The sequence below is a fragment of the Aulostomus chinensis genome, chromosome 19 (assembly GCF_037954235.1).
Source record: "Aulostomus chinensis isolate RoL2024-O1b breed Wild chromosome 19, RoL_Achi_v1.0, whole genome shotgun sequence".
In the NCBI taxonomy this organism is placed as follows: domain Eukaryota; kingdom Metazoa; phylum Chordata; class Actinopteri; order Syngnathiformes; family Aulostomidae; genus Aulostomus; species Aulostomus chinensis.
This window is the reverse complement of record NC_141338.1, coordinates 22,194,124-22,218,449: the sequence shown is the minus strand read 5'-3', so window position 1 is coordinate 22,218,449 and position 24,326 is coordinate 22,194,124. Positions and strand designations below refer to the sequence as shown.

At 44.7% G+C, this 24,326-nt stretch overlaps 1 protein-coding gene across 2 annotated transcripts in view; it reads left to right on the top strand.

Moving 5' to 3' along the window:
- Positions 1–24,326, top strand: part of slc12a2 (solute carrier family 12 member 2) — a 68,677-nt gene that overhangs the window by 32,621 nt on the left and 11,730 nt on the right. The window contains exons 6-21 of one of the 2 annotated variants that reach the window (XM_086186883.1): positions 1,780–1,890; positions 2,024–2,132; positions 2,234–2,358; positions 3,942–4,026; positions 4,148–4,308; positions 4,415–4,522; positions 6,481–6,604; positions 6,875–6,976; positions 9,730–9,885; positions 10,889–10,988; positions 11,595–11,706; positions 12,992–13,132; positions 14,010–14,116; positions 15,231–15,310; positions 18,746–18,889; positions 23,044–23,091. In XM_086186883.1, the coding sequence (XP_086043009.1) occupies positions 1,780–1,890; positions 2,024–2,132; positions 2,234–2,358; positions 3,942–4,026; positions 4,148–4,308; positions 4,415–4,522; positions 6,481–6,604; positions 6,875–6,976; positions 9,730–9,885; positions 10,889–10,988; positions 11,595–11,706; positions 12,992–13,132; positions 14,010–14,116; positions 15,231–15,310; positions 18,746–18,889; positions 23,044–23,091 (1,813 nt within the window). The remainder of the gene's footprint in view (positions 1–1,779; positions 1,891–2,023; positions 2,133–2,233; positions 2,359–3,941; positions 4,027–4,147; positions 4,309–4,414; positions 4,523–6,480; positions 6,605–6,874; positions 6,977–9,729; positions 9,886–10,888; positions 10,989–11,594; positions 11,707–12,991; positions 13,133–14,009; positions 14,117–15,230; positions 15,311–18,745; positions 18,890–23,043; positions 23,092–24,326) is intronic. The other variant, XM_086186884.1, reaches the window with a different exon arrangement.

Here is a 24,326-nt window from a genome sequence, read left to right as displayed (position 1 = left end):
GGTGGCAAAAAAATCAAGTGGTTGTAAGGCCAGAACATTAGGTTTTTTTGGTGGTCATGTGAGTCGTTGGCCTCACTTCCGGGTTGTTACCCGTCCCAGCCCTCTTTGGGGGTCGTTCGGGTCACCTGAGTGAGGGCATGAATGCTGGCTGTACCTCCTGGCCCCCTGGTCCTCTAAGGACGGCATTGTAGGTGGGTGATAGGCGGAGTCTGAGGACCCCTCCTCTGTTCAAAGATGGTGGTTCTAGTTTGACATGAACGGCTTCTTTCAACCCCTCTTTCAAACCTTCTGTCCTCTCTGGCTAGAATGTGTACCTTGTGATCTTCAAAGGAGTGCCCCTTCTTGAGGTGGAGGTGGACTGCTGAGTCCTGGCCTGTGGTTGTGGCTCTCCTGTGTTGCACCATGCGTTTATGCAATTGTTGTTTTGTCTCCCCTGTACAGGTCAGAGCACTCATCATTACACTGTACTGCATAAACAACATTACTCTGTGCCTTGGGACCTTGTCTTTAGGATGGACAAGTTTTTGCCTCAGGGTGTTGCTGGGCTTAAAGTGCACGGGGATCTGATGTGTATTAAAGATCCTTCTGAGTTTCTCTGAAACGTCTGCCACATATGGGATGACTATGTTCTATTTGTGGAAATGATTTTTCTTATCCTCCCTGGGCTTCTTGCCAAGAACACACATGAGATCCCCATGCACTTTAAGCCATTCATGTCAAGCTAGAACCACCATCTTTGAACAGAGGAGGGGGCCTCAGACACCAACTATCACCCACCTACAATGCCGTCCTTAGAGGGCCAGGAGGTGCAGACAGCATACACGCCTTTACTCAGGTGACCCGAACGACCTCCCCCCCGGGAGGGGTAACGACCCAAAACTGAGGCCAACAACTGACATGACAACCTAACGAGCTTATCGTTCTGTTTCTGTTTTGTTTTTTGCCACCACCCACCTGGGTGGTTCTATACCTGATGCTTCCCACCAGAAAACTAGAGCTGAAGAAGCTTCTTGGATGACAAGCGAAATGTCCTCACTTACAAGAGACGAGTCCAGGTGCCTAAATTGTTTATTCTTGAGAATTACAATGATCTGGATGACTGAGAATATACACAAATACAACAGTTATAAAGTTAAGTGCTAAATTCTTGTTTAACCTTAAACACATATTGTAATGTTCAATGTCATATTGTTGTTTAGTAAATGCCGACAGCACACATTTGGCTTTTCTTTTGTAATATCACATTAAATATTGTTTTGGGAACTTGTTTCCATGGTACCATACTGTGAGGTTTTGATATTGTCATGTTACACTATTATCCGATACACACAGTTTGGTCACAGGACACATTTTGGAATCAGCCGTCATGAATTCAAACTAAAGGATAATACAGTTCCCACAATGCAACTGGTGGCCCCTCTTACATGCACAAACACACACTTCACACTGTTGTGTTTCCAGTCTTCACACTAAAATATCATTGTCTACGTGATTGGGGGGGCTTCTTTTTTCACCCAAAAGGGAGGTGAAATGGCTGAACACATCTGTGGACTAACAAACTGGGCCCAGTGGGACGACTGGGGTCATGGGTCTTTGAGGCCACTTCCTGTCAGAGCAGCGTGTGTTGGTGTGTGTGTGTGTGTGTGTGTGTGTGTGTGTGTGTGTGTGTGTGTGTGTATGTGTGTGTGTGTGAAGCCTGCTGACCTCAGTCCTCTGCTGCTGGTTGAGACATTCTGGACAGCCTCTGTCCCTCTGTGACACCTTTGTTCTGTCTTTCAGGGCGTCGATGCCATCATGACGGATGAAATCAACGATATCCGAATCATCGGCACCATCACGGTCATCCTTCTCTTGGGCATCTCAGTAGCAGGGATGGAATGGGAGGCCAAAGTATGACACACAGACAGAACTCATTAAATGTCCTGACCGGACAACAATTAGATTCACTGATTGATTCGCAATTTGGTTGGAGTGGTGAGAGTAGAGTTGTGACCCCTGGTCTGGTGAACGTGTCTCTCTGCAGGCCCAGATCTTCTTGCTTATTGTTCTCATCACAGCCATCTTCAACTTTTTCATTGGTTCCTTCATTCCCGTGAAGGCGAAGGAAGCTGTGGGCTTCTTTGGTTATGACGGTACAAACACATTCTCATTTCAAGGAGGAACTACTGTCTGTTTCATAGTTGGGTTGGTAGTTCTCCATGTTTTTTCAGTGGTTCTGTTTGTGTGCTGATAGGTTCCATCATGTGGGAGAACATGGGTCCGGACTTTCGAGGGGAAACCTTCTTCTCCGTCTTCTCCATCTTCTTCCCTGCAGCCACAGGTATTCTGGCTGGAGCCAACATTTCAGGAGACCTCGCTGTAAGTCTGCAATCTTCATAACTAAATTACAACAAATCACAGATCTTGTTGGATGTCTTGTAATATTTTTCCTGCAATAGCCTCTATCTGTGTACTTGTACATGAAGCAGACTAGGAGGCACAGTCCAGGCGTGTAGTATTTGGATTTTGTGTATATGACAAAAGCTGGATGTGCACTGTCAGCTGACAAAGATCAGAAACCGATTGAATGGGGCATCCCCATTAAAAATGCAGTTTGAAGCTGTAAACATCATAGGACCATAATATGTGGTTTGCTGGATGATCAGTTTCACCTGGTTGTGTTCTGCCCTATACTTGCCCCCCCTCCCCCCAATGCGCGTACACACACACACACACACACACACACACACACACACACACATTCTCCCCTAGCCTTTCATGCAGCCTTTAACCACCTTTGTCATTCATGGCCGACTGTTGGTGGTTAGTTCTGTAATTGTTAACAACAGCTATGCATAGGGGCATGGTGGAGCAGGGTTAGTGCTGTTGTCTCACAACCACTAAAAGATCCTGGGTTCAGTTCCCGCAGAGGACACTGTTGGTGCTGTGTGGCGTATTCTTTCCTCCATGTCACTGGTGCCCACACCTTGGGGGGGTCAGTAAATGGGGCGTTCTGTGCTGAGTTTGCATGTTCTCCCCAGGGGTTTCCTAGACAAGAACTCCTCACAAAAATGTACAACAATCTGGTCACTATTGCACCTCCTCTGGTCAATCAGGGCGCCTGATGGGAGGGGAGAAGAACCAGTGGGAATAATGTGATCCAGTTGGGGCTCTCCCCAGGTTGACAGAGATAGGTAGTACCTGTAAGGCACAGCTAGTGCCCAGGATTTTTAGCTAATTGGCACTGGGTATTTAAAAATGGGGTACAAAATCGGGAATAAAAAAAAAAAATTGGTGTTGGTGCGATCAGTGATCCGCTTCATGTTCGTACTTCTCTAGAAATGCAACTCTGTACACAGTGACGCTGGAAATTGCAAATCAGTGTGTGCGAAGCAAAGGAGGCCACTACTGTTCTTATTGCGCTGGTGACTCACAAAAGAGGGTGTGATTAAATGATCATTTTTGGTAGATGTTTTCCTCTCCATTTGTATATAATGTTTGAGAATTTGACCAAAAACTCTATATGTATTTGTTCACCTTATCATAGTTAGGAGGATTCAAAGTGGTCCGAGAGCTGCTCCATCAACAGTCTCTGTCAAAAATATTGTCCAATCCTGTTGGACAATGTCTTGTCTGAATTGGATGTCACCTGCCTTGGTCAGTTTGGAGGGCGTATCACATGTCTCACAATCTCCCTGAACGGAATTCTAGGACTACAAAGGAGAGGAAACACCATCAACCACAAGAACAGAATCCTCAATCAGTTGTGTTTTCATTGTCCCCCTCCAACCTCTAAAAACACATTTTTTTGCTTTCATTGTCTCTTTTCTCACAAACCTGGTCAGCAGCATGAGTGAATGACGGTTGTGTGGCTGATCCTTGATTAGTCAAGGTGGAAAATGTGTGTATGCAGCTACAGATGATTTGTTATCTTGATTCTTTCTTGTGGGTGTTTGTTGCAGGACCCTCAGCTGGCCATTCCGAGAGGAACGCTTCTGGCCATTCTGATCACAGGAATAGTCTACCTGGGAGTCGCCGTCTCCACAGGTGCAGTGATGCCTCCGGAACATCTCTACCGTCTCTCTGTGGCTTTAAGTCTTCACTTTTTCAAGCTTCTCTCACTTGTCACACAAGTTTTCATATGTGCGTTGCACTTTGGTCACATCAGGCTCCTGCATCGTGAGAGACGCCAGTGGAAATGTGAATGACACAGTTAGTTCTCAGTTCATGATGAACTGCACGGACGCGTCCTGCAAATTCGGCTTTGACTTCTCTGCATGCAAGAGTAACAAAGATGGCTGCGATTACGGACTCCATAATGACTTCCAGGTATCATGAAGATTGTCGATGACATGGTTGAGAGATAAAAAAATATACCTATTGGTTGCTGACTAAAAAGGCAGAGAGTTTAATTAGTTTTCTGTGGTCTGTTCAGGTCATGAGCCTGGTGTCTGGGTTTGGGCCCATCATCACTGCTGGAATCTTCTCTGCCACCCTGTCCTCAGCTCTGGCCTCACTGGTCAGTGCACCCAAAGTGTTTCAGGTAAGATGTCCCCCATCGCAAACTGAGTGTAGGTAGGCTAGAGCCTATCCTAGCTGACATTGGGCAGGAGGCGAGGTTCACCCTGGATGAGTCGCCAGTCTGTCATAGGGCCATCGGGAGTAATTAGAGGTCTGCTATAGCCCAGTTCACACTGCACGATTTAAGGCGTCTGTGACGTCGGCGACTTCCCTCCCCCATATCAGGGTGAGGCACTAACAACCGCTGCGACAAAAGTAATGAGGTGTGAACAGCTTGCAACGTCAGTGACAAAAAGTGGACATCTAGCATTGCTAGATATCCAGGACTTGTCGCAGTGATGTAAACGGAGCTGCAGCCAATGAAAGCAGACATGGGAGGTACCGCGAACCCAGACGAAAGGAGCTCTGGCAGCCGGGGAGCCGCACGTAGCGAACAACAACAACAACAAAAACGTCGAGAGGCATGGATTCTACAAAGGGTTTGCGATATCCGTGGACACAGGAGGATCTGGAAGGCTTGGTCGAGCGTTGGCCTGAGCACCCTTGCCTTTACAATGTTCGCGTTTGCTAAACCATTCCTTCGCCCACACTCTCTTCCTCTGTATTTTGTTTTCTCGCTACACAGTAGCGCACAAACGACCTGGAGGTCCGGTTCTGCTCCGCGTCCATGTTTACAATGAAAGGGGCGTGCGCTGCATTCAAGAGTTTCTTGGACAGCGGGGTAGTTGGCCACGCCTACTGACGGGGAAATTGTCTAGTCTGAACACTACTGTCCGCCGACAAATCTTGTGGTGTGAACAGCAGCACAATTGAGCGCCGGGTGGTGTGAACAGCAGGGAGTGTCGCCGACAAAAGAAGTTGTGTAGTCTGAACAGGGCTTTAGAGATACTTGGACACGGTCACCGGGGGAAGTGAGGATCGAACCAGTGACCCTTCAGTTGCTAGATGGCCACTCTACCTCTGAGCCACGCCCCCTGCACCCATGAATAAGAAAACATATCAAATGCGTCAATTGCTACAAGTAGGACCTACCGAGGGATCTGGACTGTAGCCTTTTACATCCAAGCTGTTTACACACACCTTATTACAACTTAATGCTGTGACACCATATGTAAAAAAGCTGGTATTTTTTTCAGTTGAATCTTAAAACTCATTGCCACCCACCATTCTGTTGCTGGTTTAGGTGTATTTTCTAATATTTTAGAGACTGAATTAAATATTGAGCAAGACGGGAAAATTTTCATCAAACACAACTTAACACATTCTTAATATCACAGCAGAATCACCTTTCAACCCATCTGAGCAGTTTTCAGAACACTTGATTCCTACCAAACAAAAATGTATATTAATTTTTTTTCAAGCTTAATGCTCTGTATCAAATCTGGTGGCAATATCAAAACAGTGTAATCTGATACAACAGACAGTTTGGTTCACAGAACAATCAGAACAGGTTGAAAAAGGGAACATGTTTCCAAAAATTAGTGAGCAGGTGATGAAGAATCTATCGTCAACTGTCAAGTCCAGCAATCAGATCAACAAATTAATGTTACATTGTTTCCGTGGAGATTGGTGTTCTTTGCTCTTTAGGAACATCCATGGTAACCTCTTCAGAAGCTGCCATCATTGTTTCAAACTGATTGGTCAAACCACTTTAGGTGAGGACACAATAGAGGTGGATTCTTGTGTGATCACGTGACCTTGTGACTCCAGCTGCCTCACAAAGTAATAATTGTTGATGAAATAGGAAAAAAAATTAAACTAAAGTCAAAATGGCAGAAAGTTTTTCCTGTCGCAGAAAGGTTTTGCTGATGAGAATTGATCGGCTCTGGCATAGTTTTGTTTCAGTGACTTACGACCCAAAAGTTACTGGCTAAATCGAAAAATTCACTGGCCAGTCGATTTTTGTTTGTTTGTTGAGTAGTTAACCTCCTCCATGCTGTCGCACTTCACCACCTTCATCAGACTGGTCTCTTTCCACAGGCCTTATGTAAGGACAACATCTACCCCGGCCTGAGCATGTTTGCTAAAGGCTATGGCAAGAACAACGAGCCCCTCCGAGGCTACATCCTGACCTTCGGTATTGCTCTGGCCTTTATCCTCATCGGTGAGACCGCACACACTTGCTTCACCAATAGGCGCTGTCACCTACACCTCAAAAATTGTACATTTTGGTGTGACCCATTTGTGGCTTTAGCACTTGTTTGTAACGTGTAGCTTACATATGGGTTTGCGGCCTTGATTGTATGCGTGTGTGTGTGTGTGGGTGTGTTCACACGTTAGTTAGTGCCTAACTGATATTTTTCCTATCAATTCCACTTGATGGAGTGTTGTCTAAAGCCAGTAATCTGACCTGATTTCTGTTTTCCTCTGGCAGCCGAGCTGAACACCATTGCTCCCATCATCTCCAACTTCTTCTTGGCATCCTATGCCTTGATCAACTTTTCTGTGTTCCATGCGTCTCTGGCAAACTCTCCAGGTAGGATTGAGACCCAGATAAGAGAAAATATCAGAGGTTATATATCTGCAAGAGTGGAATGCATCATGAGAGACATCCTTTGTCAGATTATAAAACCGAGCGTCTGAGCAGAGTCACGAGTCATATGATGTTTAACAACGACTGTGATGGGAAAGGATGGGATTTCAAAAGGAATTACTAGAATCACTTAGGCATGTCCTGAGCTATAAAGTGCGTCAGAGAGCTTAGAGTCTGTCTTTAATGCTCAGAAGATGGTTTATATCTGCCAGTGGAAAATCTAATTGACCACCGGAGGTGCAGTGGGCGTGCATTCTCTACTCGTGCTATTTATTATGTCAGTGAACTCAGGGGGAAAGGAGTTTGGATACAAATGTGAACAAACACAAACCATTTTGGGCTTTATTTTGTTATTTTTTGGTTAATTTTTTTGAAAAGTTATACAGAAACAACAATTGTATCTCTCAACTTTGCCAATGTTGAGACAACTAGTTATCACCAGCTGACTAGCTGATGTGTGCTCATGTCTCAGGTGTGCTGACTCCACGGTACTGGAAACGCTATCTAAAAGTATCGTGGGAAGATGCCTTCACTTGCGAGAGAACCTTTCAATCATTATTTGTTGAGTCATACTTACAGGGATGCTTGCTGTCTCTGCCTGCCACTCTGCGCTCATTCAAACACGGTCCCCAGTGTAGCGGCCATGTCATAGGAGTTCTCGATGGTTCCGTGTTTTAATGGTCATGAGTTGATGGTGTTCATTTACATCAAAGAGCCTTTGTCACTTTGAAGCCTTTGTAAATATAGAGTACATCAGGTCATTGTTGTGCTGTTTAGCTCTGCTGTTGAATGATGGGTACACCAGTAATGGTACAGAGACGATCCACCAGTATGAGTCTGTCTCTGCTGCCTCTAACACTACAGTCATTCTACAGGAAGGACAAATACACAAATATCAAAATGTGTCCACAGTCTCTTCAGGTGCTCCACTCTATTCAAATTATTTTTTTTTTTTAGATTCAGTTTGATTTTTAAGGTACACTTTATAAGTGTGCTAACAGCACAGGGGAGAGCCTCTCCCAGAGTTAGTTTTTAGCCTTTGGATGGCTTCTTTTGGGTTTGGGTAGCAGTGGGGCGATGGGGGGTGGTCACACAGCACCTGTACAGCAACTGTATTGGTGGTAATGTTGCATCGATCCACCTGTATGCCTCTGTGTCCATCTTATCACTTATAATAAAAGCTTGGACACTTGACCTCCTTCACTCAATAGCATATAATGATAGCTAATTAATTTAATGTTAATGAATGTAGGGCGGCACAGTGGTGCAGTGGTCAGGACTGTCACCTCACAGCAAGAAGGTTGTGGGTGGAGCCCCAGCTGGAGCACAGGGTCTTTCTGTCTGGAGTCTGCATGTTCTCCCTGTTCCTGCGTGGGTTCTTTCCGGTACTCCGGCTCTTCCCACAGTCCAAAGACATCAAGAGAGGACCAGGTTAATCCAGACTCTAAATTGACCGTAGGTATGAATGTGAGTGTGAATGGTTGTCTGTCACTGTATGTTGGCCCTGCCATGGACTGGTAACCTGTCCAGGGTGAACCCTGCCTCTCACCTAAGCTCCAGCCTCCCACCACCTTTAACAGGGTAAGCGGTGGAAAATGGATGAAGAGACAGATGGATTGATGGATGCATGGTTAATGAATTTTAAATAGATGTGTTTGTGATAATTTGTGGTGATGTGCTGCCCCCTACAGGTTTGGAGTGTAGAGTCAAAGTGTCGGCTGGTTTTCCAAGTTACTTAGGGCACCTTTAATTCACGGAACCATTCGCAAGACTTAATTGTATAGTTTTGCTTTTATTTCTTCAGGGTTTGAGATAATTTCCCCCAAGGAAGGTGGATATGTTTACATATACCCAGCACTAGAGGAAGAAAGGGAGTCTGTAGTTGCATGATGATTCTGATTATTACTCTCTGTGGTGTTGTGCTGTGTAGAAACTGCATATTGAGCTGTGTGCTTTCTTCCCCTTCAATACCAAAGCCCTAGCAGATCTCCAGGTACAGATTCTCTATCTGCTTCTAATTCCTTCAAGCAGATCTTATAATTACAAGGACTTAAATGGTACATGACTCAATTAGAGGTGAGCAGTATTACAGATACTGACTAATGGATTTTACTGCCTCTGGAACCACAAACTCTGAATCCCATTTGGTGCTCAGGCACATCCAGCCAGTCTCACTGCCATATAAAACCTGCATGACGTTGATTGCTGTGGCACAGTCAATGTACCCTTTATGTCCTGTGGATTGTTTTAGACTCTGTCATTGTGTAACCACACAGTCCAACTTTATCCCATCACTAAAAGCCCACTAGTCTAGTGTCTGTGGAACCCGGTGAATAAATCTGGTCCCTCATAGCCGGTATAACACGCTGGTCTCCAGTCTAACAGGCTGCTAACTCTCATTCTTTAACCCAAGCACATATCAAACTTCAACATTAACTTTATCCATCCTCAGCAGCATTTACTATTCCAAGACCATGTTAATGATTATACTAAATGTAAGAATGTTAAGATGTTGACACCTTTTAAACTTTTGGTCTCAAGTTCAGATCATTTGAATGTTTATGATTCTCCTCATTTTACCTTAATTCTTATTTTTGCTGAGGTTACAATATTGATCAAATTTTCACTGGTAGGCTGTTATTAAATGTATTTTGTCCTGCAAGGATTATAATGACTTTCTGTGATTGGCACCCAAGGATGGCGTCCCAGCTTCAAGTACTACAACATGTGGGTTTCTCTTGCTGGAGCAGTAATGTGTTGTGTGGTGATGTTCGTCATCAACTGGTGGGCTGCTCTTGTTACCAACGTCATTGTCCTGGGCCTCTATATCTACGTCAGCTACAAGAAGCCAGGTGAGCTGCAAAATCCCCAAAAACTACCTCTTTCTAACCTGTTGGATATTATTAGTAATAAAAATATTCTGACATTGGATGGCCTGAGGTTTTATGTCAAAGTGTGACGAGTATGTCAGTGAGACAGATGGTCCCTCTGTGGGCTACAAATTGTGTCAATGTACTAAAAAGTAAGGAGAAATATAATAACAAAATGATTCTCCTGATAACTCCATAGTTTTCATTTTAACCTGTTGAATTTTGATTGTTTAACTTAAGTTTATTTGACTTTTGTAATTTGTATTTGTTGGACTTCCAAACCAAAGATCCTGTCGACAGACCATCACATTAACAAGGCAGGAAGCGCACTTTAAGTCATTTCTGTCAGCTTTGTAATATCACCGTGGCTGTCTGTGCTGATAAGTATTTGTCTTTTACAAGATGTCTTTATCCCCGCTCAGCAAACTAGCATATTTGTGTGAAGAAAAGTGTAAACATGAAAACTTTTCTCTAAGCAAAGTGTTCCGGAATAAAATTCTAAACATTAACTACAAATTTTTGTCATTGACTAATCTACCTATTTAATCACTAGATTGTTAGGAAAGTTTAATAAATACTCAGCAGAATTTCTCAAATTCCAGTGTGTTCAAATGTCTTCTTGTGTCCCTCCAACAGTCAGAACCTGAAGACTCATTTTCTGTCGCGATACAAGACTGAAACGATTCATCAGTGATCAAAATACTCAAGACTCATTTTCTTTTGCTCAGTTAATCAATTCGTTGTTGCCCCTCTAAAATAGTGAGATGTGTTTAGTGTGAATCAAATTGAACATGATGCTGGTTCTGAAGCTCTGAACACACTGTTGCGTGCACACTCAGTTTGACATGCAGCTACACACACATACAGGGTCTCTTCACTGCCCGCAACACCACATGGGACAGATGGCTTGTGGCCCAGCGGGGCGACCCATAAACACAATTCCCAACTCTTACGTGTCTTTGCCTGCATGCGTCCTCTCGTCCAGATGTGAACTGGGGCTCATCAACCCAGGCTCTGACCTACCACCAGGCCCTGACCCACACACTTCACCTCAGCGGCGTTGAAGACCACATCAAGAACTTCAGGTACCAAACATGGCGAGGCACCAACAGGCTTGTCATCTCAGCAGAGTGAAGTCATTTAAAGATCATTTGTTAGGAAAAACCATAATAGTGATGATCAGAGAGTCACTGTCACATCTGTTTCTGCTCTTGATAATAACATAAATGATATCAGTCAGCTGAATTATTCATGTTAGACTAGCAAGGTTGTACCATTTCACTCACTAACTCAACGAGATGACTACTGGCTCTAGGTGAAGGTACGAATTGAGTGAGTGGAGCCATGGTGTTTGAGAGAAGTGGTGTAGACTGGCAGCAGACCAAGCAGGAGATGAAAGGCCTCTGATGGTGTCTTCAGAATGACTCGGGTGGTCCTCTGAGCGCGTCCCCTCCCTCCTCCATTAAATCCCATGGTGCTTAACATATTTGCTTTGATCTGCGCTACTCTGCTTCTGTTTTTCTTTTCTTTTTTTCCCCATTCTGAGCGAAGAAGACAAGAGGCCGCTGTGGAGGTCAGAAGAAAAAAGAAGCGGCTGCAGATGTCTCATAATGTTGTCGATGTAATGGAAGCGACATGAAACCAGTGTTTTATATGTAGCGTTCAGACTGACGCCTTGTTTCTGATTGCAGACCCCAGTGTTTGGTGATGACTGGGTACCCTAACTCTCGGCCTGCCCTGCTTGACCTGGTCCACTCATTCACCAAGAATGTCGGCCTGATGATCTGTGGTCACGTTCGTACGGTGAGCAGAAACTCTGTTCTTCTTCATATCATGATAGGAAAATGGCTGGTAAAATTCCTTGGAGGCCCATGATGCTGCCAGCTTGGACAAATATGATTATTATTGATGAAAGCCTCAAATCAAATCTACTGTCAGTCTCTGTGATATCAAAATGGGAGCAGTTGATTTATGCTTCTAATGGACCTGGTCCTGGTCTCTATGCCAGTGTCTCAGTCACTGGTGTCGCTCTCACAAAAGGTGATGATGTCATGACTAGCAACCAAAGTAAAAGAGAGGCTCAGTGACACTCGGTGGGCCCCTGGGTGGGATTAGCTAAACTGAGCCCCCAGCAACCACTGTTGTGGCCACCTACTGGCTCATTAAATAGACCATCAGAGGGCGTTAATGACTCTGCCAGCAAGGTCACTCTGTTGATGTATTTGATACAAAAAAACAGAGAGCGGGGTGGTGAGGGTAATGGCAGACATCATGTTGATGTTGTTTGGCATCTAATAAAATACAATTGAATAAAGATGTAGCATGTACTTTCTCTTCACTAGTTTAGTATCGGTCTGGATGTTAGTTTTTTAAGATCTGTTGCAACTTCAGGGAAAAACAAAGTGGCTGAAAGTCTGAGGTTGGTTAAAAAGATTCACTGAGATTCAAAAAATGTTTTTATAACTTTTATTAATGAAGAGAATCAAATCAATATAATGTTCAGGATAAAAAATACTCACTAATCAAAGAATTAATTCGCGCAAAGTTATGAACAGCTGTAGCAACCAGACTTCTGATCATTTCTTTCCTCATTTATTAGTTTGTAGTCTCTCCTCCTTTCGAACAGTATCACAGTTTTTCAGACTCCTCCCCTGTTGAGTCACCTGACAGCTCAGACCCCAGCAGATCAGCGAGCCTGAGTAGCGGTCTGGTTGATGTTTGTCCCACTCCTGCGTGCGCTGTGTAAAAACCTTTTTACAAATCCCCTGCCAAGCATAACTGCATCACAATGGAAAGGCCATTTAGATTGGATTAATGTTGGCTCTGTGGAGCTCCACAAGTGGCCCCCGATCCAACCTCCACTCTGCCTCTATAGCTTCTGTTAGAACAGAGAAGTTCAGGGAAATGAAGTCAACATTTCCTGCTAATGGCTCTGAACAACAGTGAGCTCAAGGCCTCTTGTGTTGTCCGACCTTGGTAATGTGCTCATTTTTGGATAATTCTCGATATTGCGAAATAATTTGCTGTTGTATTTGATCGTGTGTGTGTGTGTGTGTGTGTGTGTGTTTGTGTGTTTCCCTCCCCACAGGGCTACAGAAGGCCAAACTTCAAAGACCTGGCAACAGAACAGTCCCGATATCAGCGCTGGCTACTGAAGAATGAAACCAAGGCCTTTTACACTCCAGTGTTTGCTGAAGACATGAGGCAGGGCACCCAGTACCTGCTGCAGGTAAGAGGACATGACTGCTGCCACACTGCTGAAAATGAGTTCTCACTCTTCTCTCTCAGTTGAGCTGTGTGGTTGTGTGTGATATCACTGAGTCAATAACTTCTGCAAGATGAGTCTGATGTCTACGTGCAAAGATGAATTCAAGCCAAAGCACCAACAGGCACCAGTGTTGGCTCAGTTTACTGTGGCAGATTTCTCCCTAGGGCTCAAAACCAATGGTACCAGGACTTGATTGAAATGGTTTTCACCTGCTGAAGTTGTTCATTTTGTGACAAGCTATAAAGTGAATTTAATTTAAGGGGACTTGAATGGTACAAGTTCATGTTACATAATTTTGTCAAATAGCCCAATATCATAATTGAATGGACTGAATAATAACTCAAAAAAGGAAAAAAAAAAAAAATAGATTGTCTGACTGATATCCAGTAAATGGCCCTGAACAAGTCAAAATAGGAGGCTTATACCAATATTTGTATCATCCCCTGTGTGTACCTTCACCACAACCACCTTTTCCTCCACATTCTGATGTTTGTCAGTGGATAAATTGCTCTGTTGTTGGTGAACTGGCAACAGAAATAGCTGAGACGTGCTGACAGACCAAAGAGGTGAGTCATCCTCAGAGCGGCTGCCACAGTTTCCACCTCAAATGTTGAAGAAACTGCTTGCAGAGTGAAACACCACAAGTCAAATCTGTACATTTAGTTCTATGGTCCTTGTTTGGAAACATGCTGGTGTAGAGGTGAGCATCAGCACTGAACCAGTTCACCCTTGATGTTGTTTCACATTTGCTCCTCCAGACTGACCGTGTCACTGATGGTTAGGAAAGTATCCAGCTCTAAAAGTTGAATGGTGATTCTGATTCTTTGTCCCTCTGAAGGCTGCAGGTCTGGGGCGCCTCAAGCCCAACACCCTGGTCCTGGGCTTCAAGAACGACTGGCAGGACGGCGACATGATGAATGTGGAGACCTACATCAGTATGATCCAGTAAGCTTGGTTCTCTGAGACTGGGAACTGGTTGTTCATAACAATACTACTCTTTCAGAAATTCAGAAGTGAAGTAACATTTAATGAAGCCTGGACCTTGAAACTTTTCAGTGCATGAATACTGAATGAAGACTCTTGTAATAGTAACAGTTAAATCTGTTGGCAGCACGGTGTTGAGCAGGGAGGCACACGAGTTTGGATCACACATAGATCACAGCTTTTTTTAATTTCCTTTGTTGGCCCATTTTGTCTCTCGCCACCAATGGAAGCATAACAACACAGCACAAAGTGGCTCAAGATTTATACAAAATTAAAAATGAAGAGTAGCAAACACCAAGACAGCAGCGTCTCCAGGCTGCTGCTGATGCAGCGCAGACTGGGCAGCAATGCAAGTGCATTAAACGGATCACAATTATGTTCAACTAGACTAAGAATACACAAATTCACATGGCAGGGCCCTGGGGTAAGGCTGGGATGGACCCTGGAGCCTTCAGCTTCCAGCAGGTTCAGAGCCCCCAGGATGGACACGTATGTGGTCATTGTCCCCAACTGACCTGATTCTGAAGGATTTCTAGAACTAGACCAAGCATGACTGTAGTAATGGTAGTAAGTAGGACACAGTGTTCATTCATGTCCAGTCAAGGTTCCTGCTGAACCCTGGATCAGTCATGTGAAAAAGACCATGTGTGATGTGGGATTATGGTGTTTCTCAATCCAGGTCCTGGGGACCCGCTGCACTGCATGTTCCACTTGTCTGCCTGCCTCACATGAATGGCTGGATCAGGCGTTTTCTAACTATGCAGGCCGATGGGTCCCCAGGACCTGGATTGAGAGACGTTGGATTACAGCCATAGACCTGAAGATCATAAATGGTCCAGCCTGACGATACTCAGATTTATGCTAATGCTCTGTGGAATAAAACCTTTCCTTTCCACCCAGTAAGTAGCTTTAGCCGTGCACATGTGCACAGTGTAGCCTGCAGGGCTGCATAGAATTCTGGGCTGTTTGCATTTGGTCTTTGTCTCTATGTGTGAGTGCTCTGTGTCACTGCAGTTGATCAGGTCAGATTTCAGTCTGCTGATGTCCGTCTGTTACTGGTGTGTTCTTCCCTTAGTGACGCCTTTGACTTCCAGTATGGTGCTGTTGTTCTGCGACTGAAAGAGGGACTGGATGTATCCCATATTCAAGGACAAGGTATCTCTCGCTCTCTCACACACTCTCTCTCACACACGCACACCCGTCCTTGTACTTATATCTTTGTGAGGACTTCCATTGACGTAATACATTCCCTAGCTCCTCACCGTAAACCTAACCATCTCAACTGACTGCCTGACCCTAAACCTAACCAGAACCTAATTCTAACTTCGACCCTTAAACCAAGTCTTGACCTTCAAACGGCCCTTTGAAGATGTGAGGACTGGCTAAAATGTCCTCACTTTCCAAAAATGTCCTCACTCTGTTGGTTAAATACGTATTCTAGTCCTCAATATTGAGCAAGTACAAGAACCCACACACACACACACACAGGTAGCCTGATCAAATCCTATTTCCAGTCAACCAGCAGTGTTCAGAGTTATCCGAGTAGAAGGCCCTGAACTCATCCTTTGCCCGACAAAACCAAAAGAACTGGTAAGATAGGCTCGGTACCGTAGCTTCGGCATGCCTCTCCTGCACGTCAACCGTGCTCTGCTCAAGTCTGTCATTTCGTATCACATGAAGCCACTAGCGGGCCTCCTCTTTGAGGTGTAGCCGTTTCCATCTTAGTATTCCAGTAGTGAACCTCCTTTATCTCTGCAGAGAAATCACAAGCGTCTCCACCCTCAGTTGGACTTCTGGTGTTCCTCTTGTCCTTCCAGCCTTTGTACTTGGGGTATTTCTTTAGGGGATAAAGCCCAGACTGCCTCAGAGCCGTACCAGATTTCCCAGAATTGTCCTCTTTAATAAGGCTGAGCCTCCCAGACTCTCAGCAAAGAGTCATTCCACCCCAAAATCTATTTCTCTTTGAATTGACATCATAATTGTATTCCCTCACACTTTTCTGAGATTAGATCAGTTTTCATAATGAATAACTGATTCATTTTTTTTGTAAACAAACTTATTTTGGGGGCAAGATGTAGATGTAATCATGTTTAAAGTCTTAGTGCTGCAAAAATGAAGACAATTAAAGCTGCAAGCAGCGTTGTTAGGGCCTGAGCCCCCACGCGGCCTGTGGCCGCGGCCCAAATCCAAGGGTGTCTTGGTCAAATTTGTAGGCCTAGGAGTTAGAAGCCTGAGTCTGATCAGAGAGTGAGAGCAGAGCTGAGAGCTGGCCCTTTAAGAACCCCTCCCCCACTGCTCTGTCTTTGATCTGTGCTAGAGTGGAGAGCAGAGCTGAGAGCTGGCCCTTTAAGAACCCCTCCCCCACTGCTCTGTCTCTGATCTGTGCTAGAGTGGAGAGCAGAGCTGAGAGCTGGCCCTTTAAGAACCCCTCCTCCACTGCTCTGTCTTTGATCTGTGCTAGAGTGGAGAGCAGAGCTGAGAGCTGGCCCTTTAAGAACCCCTCCTCCACTGCTCTGTCTTTGATCTGTGCTAGAGTGAGAGCAGAGCTGAGAGCTGGCCCTTTAAGAACCCCTCCTCCACTGCTCTGTCTTTGATCTGTGCTAGAGTGAGAGCAGAGCTGAGAGCTGGCCCTTTAAGAACCCCTCCTCCACTGCTCTGTCTTTGATCTGTGCTAGAGTGAGAGCAGAGCTGAGAGCTGGCCCTTTAAGAACCCCTCCCCCACTGCTCTGTCTCTGATCTGTGCTAGAGTGAGAGCAGAGCTGAGAGCTGGCCCTTTAAGAACCCCTCCCCACTGCTCTGTCTTTGATCTGTGCTAGAGTGAGAGCAGAGCTGAGAGCTGGCCGTTTAAGAACCCCTCCCCCACTGCTCTGTCTTTGATCTGTGCTAGAGTGAGAGCAGAGCTGAGAGCTGGCCCTTTAAGAACCCCTCCCCCACTGCTCTGTCTTTGATCTGTGCTAGAGTGAGAGCAGAGCTGAGAGCTGGCCCTTTAAGAGCCCCTCCCCCACTGCTCTGTCTTTGATCTGTGCTAGAGTGGAGAGCAGAGCTGAGAGCTGGCCCTTTAAGAACCCCTCCCCCACTGCTCTGTCTCTGATATGTGCTAGAGTGGAGAGCAGAGCTGAGAGCTGGCCCTTTAAGAACCCCTCCCCACTGCTCTGTCTCTGATCTGTGCTAGAGTGGAGAGCAGAGCTGAGAGCTGGCCCTTTAAGAACCCCTCCCCCACTGCTCTGTCTCTGATCTGTGCTAGAGTGAGAGCAGAGCTGAGAGCTGGCCCTTTAAGAACCCCTCCCCCACTGCTCTGTCTCTGATCTGTGCTAGAGTGAGAGCAGAGCTGAGAGCTGGCCCTTTAAGAACCCCTCCCCCACTGCTCTGTCTCTGATCTGTGCTAGAGTGAGAGCAGAGCTGAGAGCTGGCCCTTTAAGAACCCCTCCCCCACTGCTCTGTCTCTGATCTGTGCTAGAGTTGAGAGAGAGGAGGAGCACCAGAATTGGAGTGGGGACAAGAGGAAGAAGTCGGCATACGTTGGTCAAGAGGGACACAGAATGCCATGTTTTTGTAGTGATTTTTGTCAGGAATGCAGTGGTGTGTTTGTAAAGCTGTGGGATGTATGGTGTAGACGTGAGAAGCATTTGTTTGACAGTATGTACCCTGAGAGGACGCCGTGTCCCCATAGACTTCCATTGTAAGCGTGAAATGTGTCTCCCCCACTTTGAGGGCTTATAAAATCCAAACCGAGTAATTAATGTAAAAACTATTAATAACTTTTAATCAGCACAGTTGGGAGAGTAATGTGTGAAAGTTTGGAAGCGATAGCATTAATGCCCTAGGAGGAGATAGATTTTGTTAGGGGAGTAAAAAAAGTCCTCATTTTGACAGTTTTGTCCAATTTGTGGACATTCTGTTGTAGATAGGTGAGGGGTCAGAGTGTAAGAATTGTTGGTCTTGATGAGACGAGTCCAACGGTGTTGGTCCCATGTTTGTGGGACATTCGTGGGAGGAGTTATAGCGCTTCAAATTATCCCGAATTATCTTTTAGTTGTGTGGCTCCCTAGGTGGCGCTATTGACTTTTGTGTTGTTTGTTTTGTTTTGGGTTTTTTTTATTAGTGAATGTTTAGGCACACCGGACAAGTGTGCCAAAATTCAGCTTATTTCATGTGCAGGGGGTGAAATTAGATTATGCTCATATTGAGCGCTCATTGACAGCAAGAACAGTCCAGGACCAGGTTTTGAATGGTGTGGATGTGAAAACTGGCTCCAGGCCGTCTGGCCCAGCTGCCTCATGGGTGTTGGGGGGGGCTGGGACACTGTTTAGTGTGTGTTATTAGTGTTTTTAGTGCTGCTAATGTGTTGCTCTGCCAAGCAAACATAATAGGGTCTTCGCCTGAAGGACCTTCAGGCTCAGGCCCTTCACACACTGTCACTCACCACTCTTCATCAAATCAGACATACTTGATACATGTAAATGAAAAGTTGCAATCTCCTTCATTCTCAATCTTGTGTTTGGAGTTGTTAGGGCACATCATCAGGCCAAGACCCTATTATGTTTTTTTACTTTTTGTCACTCCCCTCCCTCTCATTCCATTTTCTCCCAGATGATTTGCTGTCATCCCAGGAGAAGTCGTCAGGGATGAAAGATGTGATCGTGTCCATCGACACCAGCAAAGACTCAGATGGTGATTCATCCAAGCCCTCGTCCAAGGCCACCAGCCTCCAGAACAGTCCAGCCCTGCAGAAAGGTAAGCCACACCCCCATGTGAAGGTTGATGAGGTCTCCCCATCCTACCTACCAAGTTGAGCTGAAGAGAAGGTGTGACGTCTTTGTATAGAGCATTAGAAAGTTCTGCATCTGTTCGTAGATATGTTACAGCTTCAAAATAGCATGCCAACTTTTCTGGGAAATACAACTATTATACAGAATTTTAGAGCCAAACAAAAGATAGAGAGATCCTTCTCTGCTTTCAGTCTGCCGGTCCGAGGCTTGTTTCTTTAAAGCTGTGAGGTTGTAAATTCTGTACATGCTATGAGTGTGTGATTCTCAAGAGTCCTGTGGTTATGTGTGTGCTTTTCCTGCTCAAACACCCTTCCAGCTCATGACAGAGATACTGCAGGCTTTTCATCCAGGAAATTAAACTCCATTTCAGAGATCCTCTGATGTTGGCCACACACTCTAGGATCATCTGGCTGGTTTTGGTCTGAGTCTTCAGTTGTTTGCGTTCTTAGGAAGTCTGTGGTCGTCCACATGTTCAAAATCAGTTTGAAAATCCTCCAGTATGCATCATGCATTAACATATCAACGCACACACACACACACACACACACACGCTGCTCTGACAGGAAGTGGCCTCAAAGACCCATGACCCCAGTCGTCCCACTGGGCCCAGTTTGTTAGTCCACAGATGTGTTCAGCCATTTCACCTCCCTTTTGGGTGAAAAAAGAAGCCCCCCCAATCACGTAGACAATGATATTTTAGTGTGAAGACTGGAAACACAACAGTGTGAAGTGTGTGTTTGTGCATGTAAGAGGGGCCACCAGTTGCATTGTGGGAACTGTATTATCCTTTAGTTTGAATTCATGACGGCTGATTCCAAAATGTGTCCTGTGACCAAACTGTGTGTATCGGATAATAGTGTAACATGACAATATCAAAACCTCACAGTATGGTACCATGGAAACAAGTTCCCAAAACAATATTTAATGTGATATTACAAAAGAAAAGCCAAATGTGTGCTGTCGGCATTTACTAAACAACAATATGACATTGAACATTACAATATGTGTTTAAGGTTAAACAAGAATTTAGCACTTAACTTTATAACTGTTGTATTTGTGTATATTCTCAGTCATCCAGATCATTGTAATTCTCAAGAATAAACAATTTAGGCACCTGGACTCGTCTCTTGTAAGTGAGGACATTTCGCTTGTCATCCAAGAAGCTTCTTCAGCTCTAGTTTTCTGGTGGGAAGCATCAGGTATAGAACCACCCAGGTGGGTGGTGGCAAAAAACAAAACAGAAACAGAACGATAAGCTCGTTAGGTTGTCATGTCAGTTGTTGGCCTCAGTTTTGGGTCCTCAGACTCCGCCTATCACCCACCTACAATGCCGTCCTTAGAGGACCAGGGGGCCAGGAGGTACAGCCAGCATTCATGCCCTCACTCAGGTGATCCGAACGACCCCCAAAGAGGGCTGGGACGGGTAACAACCCGGAAGTGAGGCCAACGACTCACATGACCACCAAAAAAACCTAATGTTCTGGCCTTACAACCACTTGATTTTTTTGCCACCACCCACCTGGCTGGATATACTGTATACCTGATACTTCCCACCAGAAAATTAGAGCTGAAGAAGCTTCTTGGATGAGAGGCGAAACGTCTTCAAGAGAGATGAGTCCAGTTGCTTAAATTGATCATTCTTGAGAAGTTACAAATGTTTTAATCACAATTAGAAGATGAGGGAAGAAAGAGGAGATATGAAAGACCACTCATTAAATAAAATCATTGCACCAGCTGGAAACATAGTCACAGGATCACCAAGGATTTGACATTTTGGCTCCAATGTGTTCACTCACTGTCTCAAACACTCATTGCCCACCACTGAACGTGGCTGCAGGTCTGGATTTTCACCGATCCGTCTGGAGATCTGGTGAGTTCTCGCACTGTTGAGGGGGAGTAAGCGCTCCCTTCATTGACTTCCATCCTGGCTGGAGTTTTATCCTCACACCTTCACCAGTCCTTTCAGGGTGATGATTTGCTGAGTGGCTCCTCCTCCGTATTAACTTGTATTCCTCGTTATGTGTCATCAGTGTCTGCCAGTGTCTGCATGTAGTTTTTTGCCTGTCTGTCACCTTTTCTCCTTTCTCATGACCCGGACAACCAAAATACTTCCACATGTCAGATTTAAAACTCGCCAAAGCATTTGCAACTTCAACTTCAGAAACTTTGTCACATTTTTTCTCCTTCAGCACTGGTAGATTACAACATTTTTGCTTCACTACTGAGAGCAAAGGAACGCAAATGATGATGGGAAAGAGTCAATGGTAACTGTCGTTCACAGTTCACTCTGCTCCACTGCTGGAAAAAAACATGGATAATATTAATCATTAGTTAGTCGAAACTGCCTTTTTTTTACTGGAGTGTGAAGCAGATCTTTATTTCAAGTCCGATCCAGTCTGATTCTGACAGGACTGGACTGAGTCTCTGATAAACCACGGGTCCACGTCCTCTATCGCACGTCAGCAGAGCTCCAGTAGTGCAAGAGACGCAGTTGGAAGGAAGGCTAGGACTCAGTAGTCCGGAAGGACTTCTCACTTGTTGTTATTTATTATTTTCGTAACAGCACTAAAGTTATAAGTAGAAAAGGATGTATTGTTACATGTTGTTAGGAACAGAATGTTGTCCAGCCAGGTGCCCTCGTCCTCTCAGGACCTCCTGCTGTAAACCTCCCCATCAACACTTCCTCTGTGGACGATCAAAGACTGTTTTTTCTCTGAATCACGACTACATATGTTTCTCTTTTTCACATTAATGCAATTTTCATTTATTATTGTTCTTCCCACAAGATTCAAGTTCCTGTCAAACCACTTCTAAATGTTCAGATGTTCTCATGTCCCAGCCAAAAAGCATATAATCAAGCATAAACCATACAAGCATAGGCTCTCGTTAGAATGTGGCTCGCTTAAATACAAGTCAGAATGGTTTTGATGAGGTCACTGCTCTGGAGCTCACTATAATGGTGAATTTACCATGTGAGTCATTCCAGTGCAGCTGACAGGAATGTATATATGTGGGCGTGTCTTTATATAATTCATTCCATGTTGGAAGTGATTCTCAGTAATGACCTAAGTTGAGGCAACCCAACACCTTGGGAACAGATTGGCCCTTTGATAATTGATGATAATGATTTGGTAATCCTCTTACCTCCACTAAAGCCTACCCCTCCCGGACCTGTGGAGGAAATTTCCATTCAGAATCAGCCTCATTATCATGTGAGGTTTTTGTTTGAAACTGAGCATGCTCTCAATGGGAACTGGAACGGATTTGTGTCTTTTAAGACTCTCACATGTCCATGAATGTTGCTCACCAAACGTCCCGTTGAAACCAGTGAGATTTAACTGAACAGGTTTGGCTTGAAGCTGCTGCTGCTGCTGCTGCTGCTGCTGCTGCTGCTGTGTGACATCTTAAAGTCCAGTCTGAAACATTTCCAGAACTCAGGGAGGAAAAGTTGAGCTTTCTCTGCAAACAAGTGGGGTGAACGTTCCATGATGCTGCGTGTGTTGTTAGCATGAAGCTCAAAAAAACAGTCCATCATGTATGATCGCTGCTGGTTCAGTAAGAATGAGCCGACTGACAAATGGATCCAGACATCATGCTCCAGACAGCAGTAGCAGCAGCAGTCAATCCAAGCAGTAGTTAAATAAAAGCCTTCTTCTAACAAACTATTTGAGCTCAAATAAGAACATTTTTAAACAAGGGCTTTAATGCACAGGGATTATTGATATTCAAAGCTAAAGAGTCGTTTCAAACAAAGCTGGAGCTGATGACATACTTGATGATGTTCAGGTGGGGCCTCAACTGTAGTTTTGTTAGCCTGCTGACACCTTTGGGGAAGGTTTTGATCCAGTGTTGTGTTGTCAGCTGTGTGGGCAGACCTGCTCACTACAGTCACGCACTAGCTCCTCCAGAGGTACAAAGTGGTATTTCAAGATGAGGGGAGCCAGCATCCTAACCCGATGATGTCACTGTTATTTCTTAACATTCTGTTGTTAATTTTCTCTGTGTTTGAATGTTTTAAAACACTTGCATAACATCTGTTTGCCTGAATTCATGACCGAGAACTCTCAGCATTTCACTTCAGTCATTATTGTTTCTCTCCTTTTGTCTCACATTTCCCAGATGAGGACGATGATGGCAAAGCTACAACTCAGCCCCTGTTGAAAAAAGGCAGGATATCAGCTTTCATGGGTTGCCTTAAACTTTCGCTCTTTCCTTCTATGCCTCATGCTTTCTTGTCTTACTTGTCTCTCTCATCTTTCCATTCTTTCGTGTGCTCCTCCTGTCATTCTTTGCCTCCTGTTTAGAGTTCTTCTTGACTTAACCTGCTGTCCTGCAGCCTGCTGTCTCTCTGTCTTCTGTCTCTCACTGTTTGTCTTGCATTTCTGCAATTTAGCTACTTGGATTTGGGGAGCAACTTATCTTTCTCTCTCTTCGGCTAACTTGTCTTCAGCTTGTAGCTCAAGCCTCTTCTCTGATGTTAAATGTGTGTGATCATGTGCACCTTCAACTTGATCCCATTCTGGAGTATTTGTTATTGTCATTGTGTGCCAACATTTTGACTTCATCCAAACTGTCTTCAGTCTCTTACCTGCTTCTACTTCTCCTCTCCTCTTCTCTCTGTAGGTCTGTAGCTCCTCTCCAGGATGAAAACGTCTTTCTCTCCTGTTTCCATGTTTCCAGCTAACTCCTGAGCCTCTCACAGCTTCTCTCCTCGCTTGTTTGCTGTTTAATGGTGACGGTGGCTCCTCTGTGTTCGTGAAGCTTAAATTATCATCTAGACTTTTGGAAAATTGCACCTTTATCAAAACTTGAGATGAAAAATACACAAAATACAAGTTGAAATTTAGAAGAAATGAGTGGCCTTTAAACTAAATTTGATTTTCCAAAGCATGCTCTAATCCCGTCATCTGTCATTCATTGGAAACACTGCTCATGTGCTTTTGCTGTCAAATTTAAATAGCTAAATGGAGACACAATTACGAAGGCCTAGCCGATCAAACTCCAGACACACATTCCAAGGTGGTCTGGGCCACATTGGAATTGGAGGATCGCCTCATCAGCTGATGACCTCTGTGTAAACATAAATACACACTGATCCATGCACAAACAGTAGCATGTTATTGTTATTATTATAATTATTCAGCCTTTTCGGAAAAGCCCAAAGTATCACGAGTGTGTCTAACAACTCGGCTGGACTGATGGTTTGTCAGGAAGTTCATTGGGATATCCGACTTTAAATCTCTAACTTGGAGAAGCTGGGAAAGTATGAGCTGTCTCTCGCTCTTGTTGTCACTGTAGCTCGCCCAGCAGCTGCATTTTCTATCTGCTTCAACAAATAAACTGGACACATCATCTTAAACAGGATGGGCGAGTTAGTGATCAGTGACAGGGACCGACTGAGG